Source organism: Oncorhynchus tshawytscha, linkage group LG02 (assembly GCF_018296145.1).
Source record: "Oncorhynchus tshawytscha isolate Ot180627B linkage group LG02, Otsh_v2.0, whole genome shotgun sequence".
Lineage (NCBI taxonomy): Eukaryota > Metazoa > Chordata > Actinopteri > Salmoniformes > Salmonidae > Oncorhynchus > Oncorhynchus tshawytscha.
Window position 1 is genome coordinate 47544642 of NC_056430.1, and position 22260 is coordinate 47566901.

Genomic DNA, 22260 nt, shown 5'->3' on the forward strand with positions numbered 1-22260 from the left:
AGTTGAGGGGTTCCGGTTCCGAAGTAAATATAAATACTTTAGGAAAAATAGCTACATTGGGTGAGGCGGGTTGCAGGAGAGTATTTGGAAGCTTAGGTTTAGCAAAATGTTTTTGAAGAAAAATATGTAAAAAACGAAAAATAGATGATATATACAGGGACACGACGAGACAGGACGACTTACTGCTACGCCATCTTGGTTTGATGTCAGCCATGACTAGCCTTTCAAATAATTGAATGGCTACAGATGTGAGTGCTATGGGGCGATAGTCCTTTAGACAGGTTACCTTGGCGTTCTTGGGCACAGTAACTATGTTGGTCTGCTTGAAACATGTAGGTATTATATACGGGGTCAGGGAGAGGATAGAAAATGTTAGTGAAGCCACTTGCCAGCTGGTCAGTGCATACTCTGAGCATGCATCCTGGTAATCTGTCTGGCCCTGCGGCCTTGTGAATGTTAACCTATGGAGAGTGTGATCACACAGTCGCCCCGAACAGCTGTCGTTCTCATGCATGGTTCAGTGTTGCATGCCTCGAAGCAAGCATAGAAGGCCTGAACTTGTCTGTTAGGCTCGCATTGCTGGGCAGCTTGCGGCTGGTTTTCCCTTTGTAATCTGTGATAGTTTGCAAGTCCTGCCACACTCGATGAAAGTCAGAGCCAGTGTAGTAGGATTCGATTTTAGTCATGTATTGGCGCATTGCCTGTTTGATGGCTCATCAGAGGTAGTAGCGTGATTTCTTATGTGTCCGGATTAGTGTCTCTCTCCTTGAAAGCGGCAGCTCTAGCCTTTAACTTCGTGAGGATGTTGCCTGTAATCCATGGCTTCTGGTTGGGATATGTATGTACGGTCACTGTGGTGAGGACATCGTCATGCACTTATTAATGAAGCCGGTGACTAATGTGGTAAACTCCTCAATGTCATCAGATGAATCCTGGGACATATCCCAGTCTGTGCTAGCAAAACAGTCCTGTAGCTTAGCATCCGCTTCATCGGACCACTTCTGTATTGGTACTTCCTGTTTGAGTCTGCTTATAAATTGGAATCAGGAGGATAGAGATATGGTCAGATTTGCCAAATGGAGGGCGAACTTTGTATGCGTTTATGTGTGTGGAGTAAAGGTGATCTAGAGTTGTTTTTGCATCTAGTTGCACAGGTGACACGTTGGGAGAAATGTGTTAAAATGGATTTCAGTTTTCCTTCATTAACATCACCGGCCACTAATACACCTGGGAATCCCCCAACCCCACACCCAATGCTAATAGCTGCTAAACATTTTAAAATAGCTATTTTTACCTATTTGTCATCACATCCTCCATAACCTCTGGGGCAAAGTTTCAAAGTGTTTTATATTTACCTTGTTGGGTATCTTCTTAAACTACACTATTCAAGCAAACGTCATTTCCTCAATAGGCAAGTGATCGCAAGTCAGCGGCTGCTCTCGTCGGAGTTTACTATATATGGGCAAGGCAAGGCATACCGAGAGTGGCGTTTGCTTCCGTGTTTGTGCGATTAGCAGTCTAGACTAGCCGGTGGATCAGAGAGGTTTGGTGTTTCATTCATTCGGAGGAATTAATACAAAATCAGCGAACATGTCATATGAATTGAGTAAGTCGATTAATTTATTTTGCTTTTTGAAACAATCTACAATAAAGGTGGGCCTTTAATCGCTTCCTCAGAATAAATTAAGTGCTTCACTGGAGAAGCAGCTAGCTAGCTTGCTACGTGTATATTGCACAAACCTCGCCCAATTTGCATTTTCAATCACGTTTCTTGTCTTGAAAGCCGTCACACCGCTGCCAAGGTCCCTGTGTATAAATCGCTACGCATTCGTAATTGAGGTGATTTTCCTCTTATTGGATGGAGCTTGAAAGTGAACCTACTCGGTTTTGAAATTGCCATACGAAATATGCAACTCAATGACATTTTACAGAATATGGGTCGTTGTGCGTGCTTTTAGCAAATATATTAGTCGTGCGCATAGTTGACATTTTTACATTGATTAGCTAAAAGCAGAGGTAGATGTCGGCCTCTTTAGTTATTGTCTTTGTGTCAGACTGCTATTTACATATACATATGTGACTTGCCTAGTTAAATAATTGTTTAAAAAAAATGTATATATGCATGTATTTCAATGACCTGGCATATTTACATAATACAAACTATATAGTGTAATTCAGTTTATTAGTTGATTTTGAAGTACACTTTTGCTTTGTCTGTTTTTACTACCACTGTTATCGTTGTGTGGGTTATTTACCAACCACATAGGTCAATGCCTAGACTAACTTATGCCATGCCTATAATCAGAGCAATAATAACGTGCTTTTTTGTGTCATTCACACAGAGCATGTATTTGCCAGCCTCCCGCAGATGGAACGAGGAGTTGCCAAAGTCCTAGGTGGCGATCCCAAAGGCAACAACTTCCTCTATACCAATGGAAAGAGCGTAATCATCAGGAACATTAATGTAATTATTTCAATCCAATCAATGTATCACCTGACACTGTTGACAGCTGATAACCTTAAACTCATAGGCCTATATCTGAGTGTGTTCATGGAGAGTAAAATATGTGATCTGGGCTGCCTGGTCAGATTTATTATAGGATATAACCTCTTCCCCAGTCTATATTGCAGCTGCGTGCATTTAAAAAGTATTCTTGGGATGGCTGGTGTGGGTGTGAGACAACCTTTACTAATGTTAGAGTTCTGCTTAATCTCTGACAGAACCCTGCCATAGCTGATATCTACACTGAGCACCCTCATCAGGTTACTGTCGCCAAGTACGCCCCCAGTGGCTTCTACATTGCTTCTGGAGGTAGCTATGGGTTATCATGTCTTATCATGCTTCAGATGCCAAGAAACCGGAAAGCTTTTCCAATTCACTTGCATCGCTTCTGTCAATGGATTTGGCGTCTTCATTGTGAATGGTGAAAAGACCAACTATAGATGTCTTTCATGTACCTAGAGTCATCTCATGCATGTTTATTCTGTGGAGATTGTCATTTGCATAGAGCCAAATGGCCGGAGATCATTTTCATGGGAGTGATGCCTAATCTGCAACGTTCAAATGTAATGTTTTGTACAGATGTGTCTGGTAAGATCCGTATCTGGGACACTACCCAGAAGGAACACCTGCTGAAGTATGAGTACCAGCCTTTCGGGGGGAAAATCAAGGACATCGCATGGACTGAGGACAGCAAAAGGATTGCTTGTGTAGGAGAGGGACGTGAGAAGTGAGTCTATAGGGCCTAGTGCAGGACATGGAGCCTGCACATTTGTCTTCCAAATAAGCTCACAGGTTTTGCTAACAGTGCAGTATGTACACATTGGCGAACAATGGTTGAATGTCATTGACAATTGTATAAGCTTTAGGTCAGCAGTCATCAACACGTTACCTGGAGAGTTACAGGGTGTGCAGGCTTTTGTTCCACATCAGAATTAAAACACCTGATTTGAATTTGAGAACCTGAGTCAGGGTTGTGTTCAGTAGGCGTTATTATTATTGTTATTATTGGGATCTGTTTCAAAACAATGCTTATTTTTGGTTAAGGTGATAGTTTCTATTAAAATTAATAAAAATCCTTCTATGTTCTCTGAACACTTACCTCTCTTGAAACAGTTGTGGCCAGCCCTGTTCTTAAAGTGAACATCCCAGTATCTGATAAATTCAATATTCCAGTATGTTACATATCATGTGTTAGACTTTTTTTTTTTTTTGACCTCTCCTCAGGACTGCATTTTGGGACATGAATACTTTTTTTCTCCCCTAAAATGAAATTTTCTTATTGGATAATGTGAACTTCGCAATCACCCATGCGCTTGTGAATGACTTGTTTAGATTTTATTCTGTCTCTCTTGGTGAATGTTTTGTAATTTCCTGTCTCACTTTATTTAAAAAAAAAATGTTTGTTCTTCCTCCCAGGTTCGGGGCTGTGTTCCTGTGGGACACTGGCTCCTCTGTGGGAGAGATCTCGGGCCACTCCAAAGTCATCAACAGCGTGGATATCAAGCAGACTCGCCCCTACCGTCTGATCTCTGGAAGCGATGACAATTGTGGAGCCTTCTTTGAGGGACCACCTTTCAAGTTCAAGTTCTCAATCACAGTGAGTGTGTGAGGTTCCCGAGGAAAATATTGGAACTGGTTCTCAATGTCCATCAGTGTGTGGTTGGGAGGGACTTGTCTATAGGTCTCTAACTGTTGTCCTGACTATTGACTTTTATACCATAGGCCGGAGTCACTTGGGGGAATTCCGACCTGAGTTAAGCGCATGTAAATAGACCTGAATTTCCTTTTATGCACTTCTTTCCACGCATAGCTGATCGTTAACTTAAGCAAGGGAATAGCATGGTATTCACCCCCTATTTGTTTGTGGAATAGATCAAATAAAGGTGTGGCAGAGACTTAACTTAATTCCACCACCTTTACACACGAGGAAACCATGAATAAGCTCTAGTGAACCGACATGTTCCAAGTGGAAGAAGCATCCCATCTACTTAATTTTTCCCCGATAGAAATACCATCACTCTCCATGCACTGTCATTTACAACTTGATAAGAGCTAGGTAAATGACTGTTTGGATAAGGGAGTTGTAAATATAAATTACACTGATCACATGTAACAATTTCAGAGATTTTACTGAGTTACAGTTCATATATCAAATTTGCCTGGGCCTAATCTATGGATTTCAAATGACTGGGAATACATATGCATTTGTTGTTCATGGATACCTTAATTCAAATGGTGTGACCGTTGCATAGAGTTGATCAGGCTGTTGGTGGCCTGTGGAATGTTGTCCCACTGCAGGCAATGGAAGAACTGGGACATTTTCAGCTTCCAGGAATTGTGTACATATCCTTGCGACATGGGGCCGTGCATGATGCTGAAACATCAGGTGATGGCGGCGGATGAATGGCACGACAATGGGCCTCAGGATCTCGTCACGGTATCACTTTGCATTAAAATTGATCAAATGCAATTGTTTGTTGTCTGTAGCTTATGCCTGCCCATACCAATACACCGCCTCCACTCTGGGACACTGTTCACAACGTTGACATCAGCAAACTGCTCAACCACACAACGCCATACACACTGTCTGCCATCTGACTGGTACAGTTGAAACCAGGATTCATCTGCGACGAGCACACTTCTCCAATGTGCTGAAGTTGGTTACGACGTCGAACTGCAGTCAAGACCCTGATGAGCTTCCCCGAGATTGTTTCTGGCAGTTTGTGCAGGTGAAGAAGCTGGATGTGGAGGTCCTGGGCTGGTGTGGTTACACGTGGTCTGTGGTTGTGAGCCCTGTTTGACACGCTACCAAATTTTATGTAAATGATGTTTGAGAAGGCTTATGGTAGCAAAATAAACATTCAGTTCTCTACCAACAGCTCTGGTGGACATTCCTGCAGTCAGCATGTCAATTTGAGACATCTGTGACATTTTGTGAGAACTGCACATTTTAGAGTGGCCTTTTATTGTCCCCAGTACAAGGTGCACCTGTGTAATGATCATGCTTCTTGAAATGCCACACCTGTGGATGTACATTTCCTAAGTCTGTATTGGCCCCTTGGTGTTTGTCCTATGGCCGGGTTACCCCTGTTGTGAATACTTGAATACATTTGTTGGCCATGGAAGGCATCGAGTCTACTTTGGTTTCTTGTAAAAGAGAGGAGATATACTTTGGTAACTTTGTTTGTTGTGCTAATCTTCTGCTGGAGTTAGTCTGGTCAAATGTTTTTTTATTTCTGATGTCTAAAGGGTTCCAGAACAAATGAAAAGCCTTCTCCATTTGTCGTGTACATATAGAGATGTGGTCAAGGGGAAGTACTCTGGTCTTGGGCCTGTGTGTTTATTTTCTTAGCTACTTTTTTGAGTGGTTCTCAGTTTGTTCCACTCTTTGCTTTCACAGCATTTTTTTTGTTTGTCCATTCACATGTTACATAGTCCACAACCCCCTTTAAAATCTGTATGTTTGTGAATGGCATTTCTACATTTTCAAAAAGGGAAGTACAGTCTACTACCAACTTATTCAGTAAAAACATTTTTGTGCAGTATGCCTACCAAACAGTACCGGTCTTGGCGCAGTCATTGTTTAGCAATTTTTTTTGTAAAAAAAATTTTGCATTTCCCCCAACTGCCCTTTAGCAAGAAAGCTGTCTGTTTGGACTTGGCTTTGCAACAGGCTACCACCAATCACTGTTTGTCTTGGACCACGTCCATATACATTCAGTGCTTACACATCCCAATTTGAGTGCCGTAGGGTAGCTTGGCAACAAATCTGGGGAGAGGGTAGATGACCCTAATAAAATAAATGCTTTTGTTTATTTTGGGAAGAGCTAAGTGCCGTGCTTTGGCTTGGAGTATGTCTTCAGAAATCATGGCAAGCCTTGCAATGAGCTGAACATTAAACAAACACACTCACTGTTCATATGTCTGTTTACCCCACCATGCTGTAAATATTCTTTAAGCAATGTCCGCACATCACTTCTGCTGTAGATGGTAATGCTGAACACTATACCATTTCCTCTGTTATTTAGGACTCTAGCGGATACCCCTTTTCAGTGATCTAAAAATAGGCCTTGGATGTGGTTTCAATAGTCAAATTGGACAAGATGATGTATTGTCAGAATGTTGCGTCTGTCTGTGTAAATGTTTCTCAAACCTGATTCGTCTAACCAGCAGGCACTCCTAGATGGAGGCATCTTAAGAGCATTGCGTTTTAGATAAAGTGCTTTGGCAATTCCCGATTGCTGAAAACATTTGGAAATGTTCATGCCATTCTGAGCTCCGTGTAGTTCCATGACAAGATGCATGATACTTGTGTGATCTAGCAGATGGTGTCATTGCAGGTTGAAAAGAGAGCCTTATGAAATGAAACAGAGAAATCTTTGTATTTCCCCTAAGGGTCTCCAGAAGTAGGTTGTCCCTTCTGTATGTGCATATTCTCTTTTAAAAGAGAAGGGGGTGGCTGTTCCTGAAAGCTGGTTCCGATGAGTAAGCTGCTTGAAATAACTTTTAGTATTTTCAAGAAATAGACTTAAACTTGACAAGGTATAATTGACTTGGCGACAACAACCAACATACAAATGTAGCCCTCTTAAATCAACCAGAAAATCCAGAGTTTTATATTTGACTTTTTATAAAAGTTAGCTGGCTTAATTTATAAACCTGCTTTTTGGAATGGCCTGAAGTGTCTAACAATCTCTCCTTCTCCCGCTCTACCCCATCCTAGGACCACAGCAGGTTTGTCAACTGCGTGCGTTTCTCTCCAGACGGGAACCGGTTTTGTACGGCTGGCGCCGACGGTCAGGTGAGTACGTGAGCTGCTCCAGGGTCAGGTACCCAGCATCAATAAGGTTGTTTCAAAACCCACAACTGATGCTAGAGCATTGACAACCTGTCTTAATTGTTAGAGAAACAGTTTTTGTTATGCCTAATATAGCAACTGAATAACGTATTGTCATTGGAGTATTTTGTAAATAAGAATAGATTTTTATGAACACTTCTACATTCATATGGATGCTACCAAGATTCTGGACGATAATGATGAGTGGGGAAGTTAGCGGCACCAAGATCTTACCCCCCCCCCATTATTGGTGATGGTAAAAGATAAGCATGTCTTGTTGTAGCCTCTAAATTTCTCACTCATCATTATTCATGATTTTTCTTAAGATGTTTATTAACATGGCTTAATCATTATCCTATCTACTCACTTAGAAATCAAATTACTCCAGTCACCATTCAGATACTATTTGGCAAAACAAACTGTAAATGCAGCAGAGTTTAGAGTCAAAAAGCTTGATGCTGTCATTGCGTGCAAGGAATATGGGACCAAATATTGAACTATTGATGACTTTATACACGAAGTGAATTTGTCCAAAATACTTAGGACTTCTTCAAATGGGGGGGCTAGATGCATAAAGTGCTCTCATTTCTAAACAGATGTATGGAAACATCGAATAAAAGGTGACCTTCTGTACTCTCGCCTCATGAATCATTTGATCTCCATTCCAAAGTTCTGGAGTGTAGATCCCCATAAAATGTAGCTTCACTGTCCAAATACATATGATGTTGAGTGTAGTTCTAGTTTGTTGGAGGGGAGTAGGAAACAGCTGTGAATTAGCACATTTTGTCAGATACATTTCAGTGAAGCCACAATTGCTGACTGTAGGCAGTAGCAATCACGTGTTTCTTCCTGCTGGTGAATGGAAGCAATTTTACCGTACGTTGCTGGTTCTTACTCGTTACTGTTTTCCTAGATCTTCCTGTACGACGGAAAGACGGGTGAGAAGATTTGCGCTCTGGGCGGAGCCAAGGCCCACGAGGGAGGAGTCTATGCCGTAAGTACCTCGCAGGCTTCCGTATCGTTTTTATTTTCCACGTCAACGTTCAAACTCTGACTTGTGGTTTGAAATGTGTCGTCATTGGGTTTTTACTTTAGCCTGCTGAGAATGGAAACTTGTATTTTTTCCCCCCTCAGCATAGCTTGTCAGGCTCCAATGATGAGGGGGGTGAACACCCAGTCCAGATTAAAGTGGCCATGTCGTCTTCCAGAGGGGCTTGAATGTAAACAAGCTAAATGGATGCTTTCCTTTTCAAATTAGAAGTGCAATCTATTCCTGTGAAAAGACCTACTTCATTTCCCACTAAGAAATTATTTAATCTTGTATACCCCAACAATGCTTGTTTTTTGTGTGTTCTTTTTCTCATTAATGTTTTTGCTTGACCCTTGTTATTTTAACAGGGTAGACATTGAGACCTAGGTCTTTTACACATTTGCCCTAAATATATATATATATATATATTCTACCCCCATAAAGTGTGTGTGTGTGTGTGTGTGTGTGTGTATATATAGCACATCAAGATGAAATGTGATGCGCCGTATAGCTGGAACAAAATGTAAATACAAATAAAAGGAGCTTTACCTAGCTCAGTGGAGACTGTGGGAACCTCAAGAGTTAACCAATCCTGTGAATGGGTTATGCAACACGGGTGTGTCTGTACTTCAACATCAATGTTAGATAAGACGAAGTTCATGAAGTAGGGTCTTGTGAACAGAAGGGGCCTAATGTAGAGATCTACGTGTCTAGCGAAGTCCAGCCAACCTTTTTGTTGCAGGATGACACGATAAGTGTCTCAACTGTCACCGGTAACAAAACGAAGGGCACTATGGTTGTAGCTGCTATGCTTTGATAAATATCACATAATCAAGAACAGATGAGGTTGACTGAATAATCTGCTTCCAACTTTAAATAACCAGATAATTCAAATGTAACGTCTTATCCAAATGCCTAAGTATGTATATGCGGGAACACGTTCATTTGGAGAACCATCTGAGTGAACATGTAGTTCATCTGAAACCTTACGAGAGTTTAAAAAGTTGTATTTAATTTTGCCTGTATTAAGCATAACTTTTATATCAGCAAGGGATTCCTTCATAGCTGTAGAATCTGATCAGTTTTAACAGATCTACGGTCAGGTCAATGGCATGCCATAATGGTATCATGGGCATATAGATGACGTTTACCATTTAACAGATTGACCAATGGTTTTTATATAAATAGTGACGCTCAACCCCTTTTTTTACTTACATTCAGATTTAACTACATCAATCATCATGAAAAAGGCAGGCGTCCGAACTCGGGCCTAATCGAGGACAACTCATCCAATAAAATAACATGATCAACAGTATCAAGCTTTTCACAGGTCCACAAACAAAGCAGTGTATTTAGTTTGTCTAAAGCATTGACAAGCTCATTAACTACAGTTGGTTGCTGAAATGGTGCTACGCCCAGGCCTAAACCCTGATTTGGATTATATTCAAAATACATTTGTCAGATTTTAAATAGCAAAGTTGTAAATTTACCAAGGATTCAAGAATCTTAGACAAGGAAGCCTTGAAATGGGGCAACAATGAAGATCACTACTCTCCCCGCCCTTATGGAGTGGCACAAGCTAATTTCCATACTTTGAGTATTTCCTGTTCACAATGTTAAATAATGTGTGTTATTGAGCCAACAATGATGGGCACTGCACACTTAAACAGACCAGGATCACATTTGTCGGCCCCTGTGGGTTTCTCATCTATTGCTAGCAAAGTATCTAGGACTTATTTTTCTGTAAATAGTCAAAGCTTACTTTAAATAGTCCCCTATCAGCATCCAGACCAATATTCACAATGACGGGCTTAAGTTCTTTCAAAGAGAGCCCTCTGAAATAAAATGGCGGCTTTTTTTTTTCTGTAATGAGGCCAGCGTCTGAATTAATTTGTTTTGGCGGAGGAAGTAAAACCCTTTAGGGATTTGACAGTTTTCCAAATTTGCATTTATTTTTTACATTTAGCCAGGTTCCCATTACAATCTGAAAGAGCGGTTACATAATAATCAGGTTTAGCCTTTCTGATTTGTCTTGCACAATGATTCCTCAGTTGCTTAAAAGCTTGCCAGCCTAAGCCTGTGTTCCTGACCTTGACCCAAGCATCATCTCTTGGTAGATAAGATCAGTAATTATGTTTATTTATCACTGGCACAGTCACTTAACACATTCTATACCTATTTGTGGAATAATCTACTTCTACTCCATGCCTCCTTTTGTATTTGATAAAGTTTTCGAGCAAGGAAAATTGTCATGCTTATACCACAAGAGAAACTATAGCTGAACAGGTTTCTGCTGAAGGCACTGTGATAACCGACAGTGATTCGACGCTTCCAATCTGTGACCCTGTGTCCACTCCTTCCCTCTGTTCTCCTCCAGGTGAGCTGGAGCCCCGACAGCTCCCAGCTCATCTCTGCCTCGGGCGACAAGACAGTGAAGCTTTGGGACGTAGGCACCAGCACGGCCCTCACCACCTTCAACATGGGCGCCGATGTCATGGACCAGCAGCTTGGTTGCCTGTGGCAGAAAGACCACCTGCTCAGTGTCTCCCTGTCTGGCTACATCAACTACCTGGACAAGAGCAACCCCGACCGGCCACTCCGCACCATCAAGGTCAGACCCAACGCTTTCTTTAACACTACACAATTTTCAGAATGTTATATGTTCATAGTGTGAAAGCAGCTTAAAGGAGTTGGGGATCCAGAGTCGGGGTTGTTAAGATTAGGGTTTTCTTTTGAACTCTTTAGACACAACAGGCAGGCTTTATCTCCTGATTTTGGAAGGACCGCCCAGAAACGGTTCCTAGCGGATTTATTTACATGATAAGCATTCTATGAACATCGTCTGTATCCTGATCACAAAATCGTCCTTTTAAAAAAAACTGATTCTCATGCCACTTGTTGCTCACCACATGCACGTAGCTCAGTGACAGGACAGGAAATGGCATACAAGTGGTTCTCGGCAGCCAAAATTCAATAGTTAATTTGACAGTTTTTCTGGAGAACGCTAAAAGTTGCTCATTGATTTGAAGTGCTGACGTCGTGCCCGAACTGAAAAGTGTCACAACTGATGGTTTTGAGTCAAACTGAATTAATGTTCTTCTCCACTAATCATTTGATGACTGGGTGCTAAACAATACGTCTCTCTTTATCATGTGCCTTACAGGGTCACAGCAAATCCATTCAGTCCTTGACGGTTCACAAAAACGGGGGGCGTTCTTACATCTACTCGGGCAGCCATGACGGGCACATCAATATCCTTTCACTGGGAGGAGGGCATGCTGTGTCAACACTGAGGCCTATTAACGATGAGCGGCGCTTTCCGCTGAGTCCATTTCCCCTGAGTGAATGGGAATTTATAGAATGGGGTCTGGTTGGCATTTGGAACATGAGGCTAATAAATACCCTCAAGTTCTAATAGTCAATGCCTTTGTATGCAGAATCCAACAGCATGATTGGCACTTATGGAGACTCGCATAAAATCTAATAGCCATTTCTGCATATGTCCCATAGCTGCAGCTGATGTCATCGTCTCGGGTAGATTAGCAGGAGGCCCAAACCGCTGTTATGGTTTTATGGTCCCTTGTGTTTAAGTTAAGCCCATGAGACCTGTTCCACTGCCCTCTCCTGGTCTGTCAGATGATCCTTAACTGTGGCCTCCACATTACTGGGACGCGGAGACCGGGGAGAACAACGACTTCTCAGGGAAGGGCCACAGCAACCTGGTCACCAAGATGGCTGTGGACGATGCTGACCAGCTGGTGACCTGCAGCATGGACGACACGGTTCGCTTCACCAGCGTGACCAAGAAAGAGTACAGGTGGGTCCAGACGCGATCGGCTTTAAGGTGGAACACCAGAAGTGCACTTAGCATGGTGTGATTTTGGAACTTATCCTGATATGAGAGGGGGATACATTTCAACTCTTGAACAGCTTTCTATGGAATATTTTTATCTTGTGTTCTTATCTGTAGTTAGGGTAGCTTTGTCATGTTTACTTATTCTCATTGGGCAAGCGCCAGTAGTTTTGATGTCCATACATTATGTTCATTTATAAACCCGGAGCAACATCTATATTTGACACCTCCTTTGATACACATTTTATTAAGAGGGGAAAGTACATGTTAATAGGGATCTATTGACATCAGACATAGATTTTTCATCCAGAGGACTTAAAGGTCCATGTTTTAATGGGGAAAAGGATTCAATGGTACTTTGTTGTTTTTGGCAGTGCTTCCAACCTGGTAAAGATGGACGTCCAACCTAAACATGTGTCAGTAGCAGCAGGGGGGCTCGCTTTGGCTGTGTGCATCGGACAGGTAACCCAAGTCAACTCCTGACGTGGGCCCACTCATGCCATGCAGGCATCATAGTTGGAGGGTATTGTAGTCTGGGTTGGGGGGTCCAAATACATTTTTAATTGACTCAGAATGAGGCTGTGGTTTGTCTGTGCTAGATAATGTTAATATTGACTGTGTGTGATGGTCCTCAGGTGGTGTTTTTGAAAGACAAGAAGAAGGTGTTCACGCTGGACAGTCTGGACTACGAGCCGGAAGCAGGAGCAATCCACCCAGGGGGCAGCACTGCGGCAGTGGGCGGGGCAGTAAGTCTCCCTATAGCAACTTCATTTGAACTGGAACTATTATATTGTGGTGTTGGCTCAGAAAAAATGGAATTTCAAGATATATTGGACGATGTCTTGTCATATTTTGTCAAGCAGTATGTTATGTTTACACTTGCATCAGGGGCACAATTAATCATTGCTATGAAACACTTCAGAATGTACTTAAAACTGCACGCTAAAGTTATTTCGGTCTGGGTCAGAACAAACTACTATATATTTCTCCCCTTGTCATTGGCATTTCTCATTGCCACCTCTCGCTCTCCTCCTGGCAGGATGGAAAGGTCCGCTTGTATTCTGTCCAAGGCAACACTCTGAAGGACGAGGGGAAGAGTGTGGAGGCCAAGGGGCCAGTCACTGACATGGCCTACTCCAAAGATGGTGCCTACCTGGCCGTCACTGACGAGAAGAAGGTCGTCACAGTCTTCACAGTGGCAGACAATTACTCGGTACGCAGTTTCTCATATCCCTCTAAAGCAAAATTTGCAAAAATAAACCTCATTAACGCGTTCCTCCGTATTCGCTGTCCTGAATGCTAGACTTATAAACGTGTTTACAAGAAATATATTCCTAAAGCCCAATTAACAGCGAATGCCATTTGGGTTTATGAATATCAATCAGTCGTGTGGAGTAGACTTTTTATTTTCCATGGTGGATTCTGCATCCATTTCTGTTTATCCCCCTTTAACAGGTCAAAAATGATTTTTATGGACACCATGCAAAAGTGGTCACCCTGGCCTGGTCTCCCGACAATGAGCACTTTGCTAGTGGTGGGATGGACATGATGGTCTATGTTTGGACAGTGAATGACGCAGACAAGAGACTGAAGATCCCAGGTGAGGGCCAAAATAGCATTCAGTGAGCAGAGGTATACACACAAAGTATTGATTTAACCCCCGGTTGGGCTGCCCCTGTGTAACCGTATCCAGATATTTCAAACCAACACTGGTAACTGAAGGTTTGAATGGATACTGTCACCACCTCTCCTCCTTTCTGTAGCAAACATTTAGAGCAGGTAGCTAAATGTATCTTTTTGTGCAGGTACTTAGCTTTTTGTCTGGACAACAAAAGCTAAAAAATACACTTTTCAGTGCCTCTGACAAATGACAAAGCATCTTAGATTTTTATTACAATTGCTGATGAATCTTGCAGAATTTCTCAAATGTCCCCAAAATGAATTCTATTCCCCACCAGTGGATGGCAGTCAGCATTATTCCTTCCTGTCTTCTGCAGGAAGACATTCAAAATGCTCACACTTTTCAGTAGAAAACCAGACACTCTACTTTTTAGCAGTAACACATACTGTATATGCACTCCCAATTCTAAAATGTTAGTTTTACGACATCTCTTGATAACTAGTCATTTGCCCCGTTATGTTTTTTGTTGTCTGTCACTGTGAAATGACTGTTCTCCCATCCCTTTCCAGATGCCCACAGGTTGCACCATGTCAGTGGCCTGGCCTGGATAGATGAGCACACTCTAGTGACCACCTCCCATGACGCCAGCGTCAAGCAGTGGACTCTTAAATTCTGATCGTCACAAGACTGGATCATTAGGGACGACTGTAGACCGCTCTTTCCCTTTTACTTTCTGTATCTAATTGATGGTCTCTTGTCAGCAATCCCTGAAATAGTCAGTGTGTCATTATAGGGAAAAGCTCATATTTAAAACAATGTCCCACCGCTGTTTTAGTCTTTGAAGCTTTTAAATGATTCACTAATCCACGAAACAAAGAAAAGGACACAAATAAGCAGCACTTGATCTCTTGAGCTTTTCTGATCAAGAGAACCAATTTTAAGATCAACATTCCAGAGGCAACAGCCTTATCTCAGTTAAAACTGAAATGCCTGTCTGTGGTTGGAGGGTCATTTCATCTCAACTCAGGGAATTAAATGAAATTCAATTCATGAATTGAATAAAGTCCTTATTGAAAATAATGGAGGTATATTTTGGTTACAATCCTGAATGGCGTTGAGAATGAATGGCCCTCCGACTGTGCTTGCCTGTTAGTTTATGTTATCATTTGTATGGGGGTGGGTATTTAGTTCTCATTTTTCTTTGACTCCATAATTTGTAATTCACGATTTCTAGTTGGAACAAATGTGGTTGGTATAGCAATAATAGGAACTTTAAACAAAAAAGAAATGAATCATGTCTTCAAAGAAGCTCCTGTACTGTTGCCGTGTGTTTGATTTGCCTCACGATGCTCCCATGTCTCACTTATTTTTATTTTTTGGATGCTTCCACCTTTTTTCTAAGGGTGGCTATGATTCATAATATTAATGACAAAAATAAATTTGTATGCATTTCTAGCAACTCATGTCCATTTCGTGCTACTCATGTCCATTTCGTGCTATCCGTGCTTAATGCGAACTGTGCTTGTTAACATCTCATTACCAGGAGGCTAATGGGTACCAGTTACTGGGCTAATCAAGGGGCGACGAAGCTGAACATTTGCTTTATGATGATTGGAGAATACATGTGCGTCGGGCTACAGGACTTCCAAAATCAAACTTTTCTAGTGGTCAGTGTAACTTCAGGAATAGTGGAATAACAAATCTCAGGTGATAGACGTTCGACTTCAACTCACACACTTTGCTGGTAGTTCCTTAAGATATAAAGCAACTATTCAAAAATTATTATTCTAATTGTACAGGACCCTTTTTAATGTTTTTTTTTTGGGGGGGGGCACCTCTACTATAAATATTTTAGACTTTGCTTATGCACCAGATCGTGCAATTAAATTATTTTTTGTTACTAAATTGAATCATTGAACTACAGTGACAAACTTTCTGTTAACCCAATTAACTCCCCATCTGATTTGTGTTGTCTTTAATTGTGTGAAGAATGAAATATGTACCTATCAATGTAACCTTTTGGGAACTGCACAACAATGCATTCAACTAAAATGTGTCTCACATTTAACTGAATCAGAGTTGCGAGGGGCTGCCTTAATCGGCATCTGGGGAGCAGTTGTTGGGGGTTAACTGCCTTGCTCAAGGGCGGAACAGCAGATTTCTCCACCTTGCCGGCTCGGGATTTGAATGGTGACCTTTCGGTTACTGGGCCAACGCTCTTAACCACTAGGCTACCTGTTGCCCGGGTCACAGGGTAAATGTATGTATGCCTTGCTAAAATAATTGTTGCTCATTCATTCATTACTTGTTTACTCTCTTGATGCCTCCATGCTGATCTTGTCAGAGCTAAGTGCTGAATATGTCTTCTGGTGGGGTGGCAAAGCCTAATGATGAACTCAACAAATTTGGCACATACAGTTACAGTAAAATGTTTGTACACCTAACCATTCAAGGCTTTTTATTTTTACTATTTTCTACATTGTAGAATAATAATGAAGACAGACAAACTATGCAATGACAAACTATGGAGTCGTGTACTAACCAAGTGTTATCAAAATATATTTTAGATTCTTCAAAGTAGCCATCTTTTGCCTTGACTGCCAAGAGTGTGCAAAGCTTTCTCTCAACCAGCTTCACCTGGAATGCTTTTCCAACAGTCTTGAAGGAGTTCCCACATGCTGAGCACTTGTTGGGTACTTCTCCTTCACTTTGCGGTCCAACTCATCCCAAACCATCTCAATTGGGTTGAGGTTGGGTGATTGTGGAGGCCAGGTCATCTGATGCAACACTTCATCACTCTCCTTGGTCAAATAGCCCTTACACAGCCTGGAGGTGTGTTGGATCATTGTCCGATTGAAAAACAAATGATAGTCTCACTAAGCCAATACCAGATGGGATGGCGTATCACTGCAGAATGCAGGTAGGCTAGTTGAGAACAAGTTCTCATTTAAAACTGTGACCTGGCCAAGATAAAGCAAAGCAGTGTGACACAAACAACACATGGAATAAACAACACACAGTCAATAACATTAGAAAAAAAGATAAGGTAAGGCAATAAATAGGCCATAGTGGTGAAATAATTACAATTTAGCAATTAAACACTCGAGTGATAGATGTGCAAATAGAGATACTGGGGTGCAAAAAAAATAAAAAAAATAACAGTATGGGGATGAGGTAGTTGGATGGGCTATTTACAAATAGGCTGTGTACAGGTGCAGTGATCTGTGAGCTGCTCTGACAGCTGGTGCTTAAAGTTAGTGAGGGAGATATGATTTTCCAGCTTCAGGGATTTTTACAGTTAGTTCCAGTCATTGGCAGCAGAGAACTGGAAGGAAAGGTGGCCAAATGAGGAATTGGCTTTGGGGATGACCAGTGAAATATACCCACTGGAGCGTGGGCTACGGGTGGGTGTTATGCTATGGTGACCAGTGAGCTGAGATAAGGTGGGGCTTTATCTAGCAAAGACTTATACATGACCTGGAGCCAGTGCAGTTGGCGATGACTATGTAGCGAGGGCCAGCCAACGAGAGCATACAGGTCGCAGTGGTGGGTCGTATATGGGGCTTTGATGACAAAACAGATGGCACTGTGATAGACTACATCCAATTTTCTGAGTAGAGTGTTGGTGGCTATTTTGTAAATGACATCGCCGAAGTCAAGGATCGGTAGGATAGTCAGTTATACGATGGTATGTTTGGCAGCATGAGTGAAGGAGGTTTTGTTGCGAAATAGGAAGCCGATTCTAGATTTAATTTTGGATTGGAGATGCTTCATGTGAGTCTGGAAGGAGAGTTTACAGTCTAACCAGACTCCTAGGTATTTGTAGTTGTCCACATATTCTAAGTCAGAACCGTCCAGAGTATTGATGCTAGTTGGACGGGCGGGTACGGAAAGCTTGGTTGAAGAGCATACATTTAGTCCAGACAACAGGCCCTCTGATTTGACACACTGAACTCTATCTGAGAAGTAGTTGATGAACCAGGTGAGGCAGTCATTTGAGAAACCAAATGTGAGTATTTTCTATTTGGGTATATTATATCAGCTGGTTACTGTAGTTTGATAAATGGGTCTTTATCCAATCATAACTACTTTTTCTACATGTAATATGGATGTTAGTCATTTTTATGCCACATGATTTATTTTAATTTTTCACTGGGAATCTACTGATGAATAAACATGAAAACAATAACGTTATAGTTTAATTCAACAAATGTATTCATTCACAGCGTAGTGTTTTGTCGTTGAATTCACCACAATTATGCAATTATGCGTAGCACATGGGGAAGTGCGAAACTTATATGCCTACCAAACCGCTCGCTAGCATGCGCATGTTGATTTTGTACCCCCACACCAGACACGATCAGGACACGCCGGTTGAAATATCAAAACAAACTGAACCAATTATATTTATTTGGGGAAAGGTTGAAAAGCATTAAACATTTATGGCAATTTAGCTTGCTGTTGCTAGCTAATTTGTCCTGGGATATAAACGTTGGGTTGTTATTTTATCTGAAATGCACAAGGTCCTCAGCTCCGACGATTAATCCACAGATAAAACGGTAAACCGAATTTGTTTCTCGTCGTATCTCCTCCTTCTTTGGACTTTATATGGCGGTTGGCAACCAACTTTACGGTGCATTACTACAACCAAGTGGAGTGTGGACTTCAGTTTATTTTTCAATCAACCAAGTGGGTATATACTCCTAAAAAACAATGGGTAGATTTGAGAGGCAGGACTTGCAGCTCGTTGAGCATCACAAATAGAACCAAGTTCTATTTTAGTGCCTGGCTAAGCAGACGTTCGCTGTGGCGTGCGATCAGTGTGGGTGCAATGATTGAATAGCATGTATGTGTAAATTTGTGTTCCCACTTGCGCAGCCTAATAGTTTTTCGCATGCATAACCGGCAGCAGACATCCTGGTGACCACTCTGACCACCTGCACTCATTGGTCGTGTTCCCATGCTCAGACATTGCATGCATCAGCCAACGGTTGCGTACCACATCTTCAACTGTGCCGTCGGGCACCAGATTGCTTAAACATATGATGTGGTTAGCTGATACGTAAAATACCTATCCAGGAGGTGCAAGATCTGGCATGTGTCAGCAAAGTCTGAGCAGGGGAACACAACCAATAGCAGCGGTCTCTGTAGACATGAAATTAAGCGGGACACCTCAAAAAAGGGCATGGCAGAGCCCATAAGACCCACTGTTAAACTCAAACAAACCATACAGGGTGACGGAGGCAGTTTTGTGGCGATCCGCTTCGCCACCAGATTGTATTCACTTGCCAAATCAATAGCTGAAAACTGCTATCAACCTTGATCATACTACAGTTCAACAAGACCTTTTGGCTGTCTTTTACAGTGGGTGAATAAAGATAGCAAATATGAAACACTTTTCAATGCGATAGTGATGTGGTTCGGGAAGGCCATTCAGGCGTTTTTTTCCCCCCAGTATGTTAAAATTAAGTTACCCAGTCATTCCTCATGTGATAATGCTAATGGGTTTAGTGAGAGTTCTTTAAGACAAGGAAGTCCACTAACAGACTGGTGAGTTATCCTGTCTCTATTTGTTTGTTTTGTTTTGTTTTGGAGCTTACAATTGCATAAATGTGATGGTGCATTAACTAATGTTTCCACAAACAAAAAGCAATTAATGTCAATAATATATATGTAGTAGTAAAGTGGTTTGTTTACTGTCAGAGTAGCTGATCCAGTCACCTTCATCAATTTGAACTGCAATGTCTTTCTGGTTCACTATTGGTTCTGGTTCCCGGCAGTTGAAAACATGAACAATATGACTTGCAATTGCAAAAGTCTACGGTTGGTTTCGTGATCAGATTAAAGACTATCGGTAGAGGAAACACCCATAAATGAATAGTTCTAACGAGATGCTACATTGATATGTGTGAATGTTTTGTCTTTTTTTAAATTCACATATTGGATTAGTTTGGGTCCTTCTCAGAGTTACTGTTGTCATGAGGTGGGAGTCACATACCAGGGGCTGACGAATTCCATCAGGGTCCCAGGAATTCTGGTATTTAAATAAGATGGATTTGTTTTTGTTTTATCTGAGAGATTCCTCAGCAGCATTCAGATGGGAAAAAGTGGAAGTGTGTAGCATGTTTGTGTTTGCTTATCGCTGAATCTGTAGCTACATCAAAGTAATCAGCAGTTTAGGAACTGCTATTATAATAACAATATGGTTTGCTGGAAACGATACCGTTTGGGACACACTATGTATGTATTGTTATTTTTTATTTTTTTTAAAGATGATGATGATGATGTTTATAAACTGCTACAGTTAACTTCACAGTTCAGTTTGTTTAGGGCCCACTATGTGTTACGCAGTTGATTTCCTTACATTTCACAATGTTAAAGAGCAACTGCCCCTAAAAACCAACTTCTTGTTTTGAAAACATTGATATGGGTCAGAAACCTTTATTCTAGTCTCAAAATTGACTACAAAGTGTAAATAGGATCATTTTGATCATAAAGTCAGCCCAAAACAGAGATTGGTGAGATGATAGGGGGGAAAATGGTATGTCAGGGAATGAAGGGTACTGTAACAGTTTTTTGGGGGTTAAGTTTATTCCAATCCTGCCCACAGCTGGCAGCACCCAAGTAATCATCAATTCGGAGCACAGCTGTACAGCCTGATCATTTGATTGGAAAGGCCATGGTCAATTTGGTTTGACATTCGATTTCCCTGTCAGGCTAGTTAGGTACCATTAGTAAATTAAACAATGTACATGGGACAATATTTTAAAATGTCAATAGCTCCAAATCAATGACAAAACCTCAAACTAACTTTAAATTGTACAAATGGATATACACATATTGAAAGCATTTAATGAGACAACTAAAATACGTGCAACATGAACATATTGTCCCATTCACATTGTGTCATTTATTGACGGTCCCCAACTAGCCCCAGAGATAGGCTATCCAATGTCAAACCAATTTTACCATGGTCACACACCAGCTGGCTGAAGCTAATTGGCGAAAGAAGTTGGCTAGCACTAGCTAGCCAAGTCGACTTCAAGGCACAAAACTTGAAAGTCTAATCAGATCATCTAGAAGAGTGAGTGACTGTAGCTGTGTGAATGTACAAACACTTACCACGTGTGAAGACACACACACATTAAACCACCTCTTCCAAGACAACTGTTGTTTGGCTTCAGTTATGGCCGCTGCAAATCTCAATGACCAAGCTGAAAAACTAGGCCAAATCAGGAAGTTCAGCCACCCTTTAACTTTGTTTTTCTGAGCACATGCATCCAAACATGCATTCCTGTTTGAATAGGATCTTAACTTCAGGGCCTTGTGCATTATATCCTGTGATGTTAAAATGTACTGTACCTGAATGAGAATTGATCAAATTTCAATCAAATGTATTTATAAACCACTTTTTACATCAGCAGAAGTCACCAAGTGCTATACAGTAACTGAGCCTAAAACTCCAAACAGCATATAATGCAGATGTAGAAGCACGGTGGCTGGGAAAAACTCCCTAGAAAGTCAGGAACCTAGGAAGAAACCTAGAGAGGAACCAGGCTCTGAGGGGTGGCCAGTCCTCTTCTGGCTGCGCCAGATGGAGATTGTAAGAGTACATGAATATTTAAGGCCAGATTGTTCTTCAATATGTTCAAATGTTCATAGATGACCAGCAGGGTCAAATAATAATCACAGTGGTTGTAGAGGGTGCAACAGGTCAGTACCTCAGGAGTAAATGTCAGCTGGCTTTTCATAGCCAAACATTCAGAGGTCGAGACATCAGGTGTGGTAGAGAGAGAGAGAGAGACGAAAACAGCAGGTCTGGGACAAGGTAGCACATCCGGTGAACGGGTTAGGGTTCCCTAGCCGCAAGCAGAACAGTTTAAACTGGAGCAGCAGCACAACCAGGTGGACTGGGGACAGCCAGGAGTCATCAGACCAGGTAGTCCTGAGGCATGATCCTAGGGCTCAGGTCCTCCGGGAGGGAGAGAGCCAGAGAATTAGATGGAGCATACTTAAATTCACACAGGACACCAAATAAGACAGGAGAATTACACCAGATATAACATACTGAACCTAGCCCCCTGACACATAGACTATAGCAGCATAGATACTGGAGACTGAGACAGCGTTGGGTCGGGGGACACTGTAGCCCCGTTCGACGATAGGGCCAACCAGGCAGGATATAACCCCACCCACGTTGCTAAAGCACAGCTTCCACACCACTATAGGGATATCAACAGACCACCAACCTACTACCCTGAGACAAGGCTGAGTATAGCCCACGAAGATCTCCTCCACCGCACAGGCCTGAGGGGGCACAAAGCCGGACAGGAAGATCACGTCTGTGACTCAACCCACTCAAGTGACGCACCCCTCATAGGGACGGCATGGAAGAGCACTAGTAAGCCAGTCACTC

The 22260-nt window shown here is 41.8% G+C and overlaps 1 protein-coding gene across 1 annotated transcript; it reads left to right on the top strand.

Moving 5' to 3' along the window:
* Positions 1 to 1448: 1448 nt before the first annotated feature.
* Positions 1449 to 15303, top strand: LOC112233757 (WD repeat-containing protein 1-like). Its single transcript, XM_024401573.2, has 15 exons — positions 1449 to 1606; positions 2343 to 2464; positions 2722 to 2812; positions 3083 to 3230; positions 3920 to 4100; positions 7227 to 7304; positions 8254 to 8334; positions 10748 to 10981; positions 11534 to 11621; positions 12031 to 12187; positions 12598 to 12685; positions 12859 to 12969; positions 13263 to 13436; positions 13679 to 13823; positions 14414 to 15303. The coding sequence occupies exons 1-15, from the start codon at positions 1591 to 1593 to the stop codon at positions 14518 to 14520; spliced, it is 1821 nt and encodes a 606-aa protein (XP_024257341.1). The 5' UTR covers positions 1449 to 1590; the 3' UTR covers positions 14521 to 15303.
* Positions 15304 to 22260: the final 6957 nt, after the last annotated feature.

Excerpts from the sequence above, each read along its gene's own strand:
- LOC112233757 (XM_024401573.2), top strand. Across the intron at positions 12,970-13,262 it reads CTGCGGCAGTGGGCGGGGCA|GATGGAAAGGTCCGCTTGTA; the intron begins GTAAGTCTCCCT and ends TCCTCCTGGCAG. Across the intron at positions 13,824-14,413 it reads CAAGAGACTGAAGATCCCAG|ATGCCCACAGGTTGCACCAT; the intron begins GTGAGGGCCAAA and ends ATCCCTTTCCAG.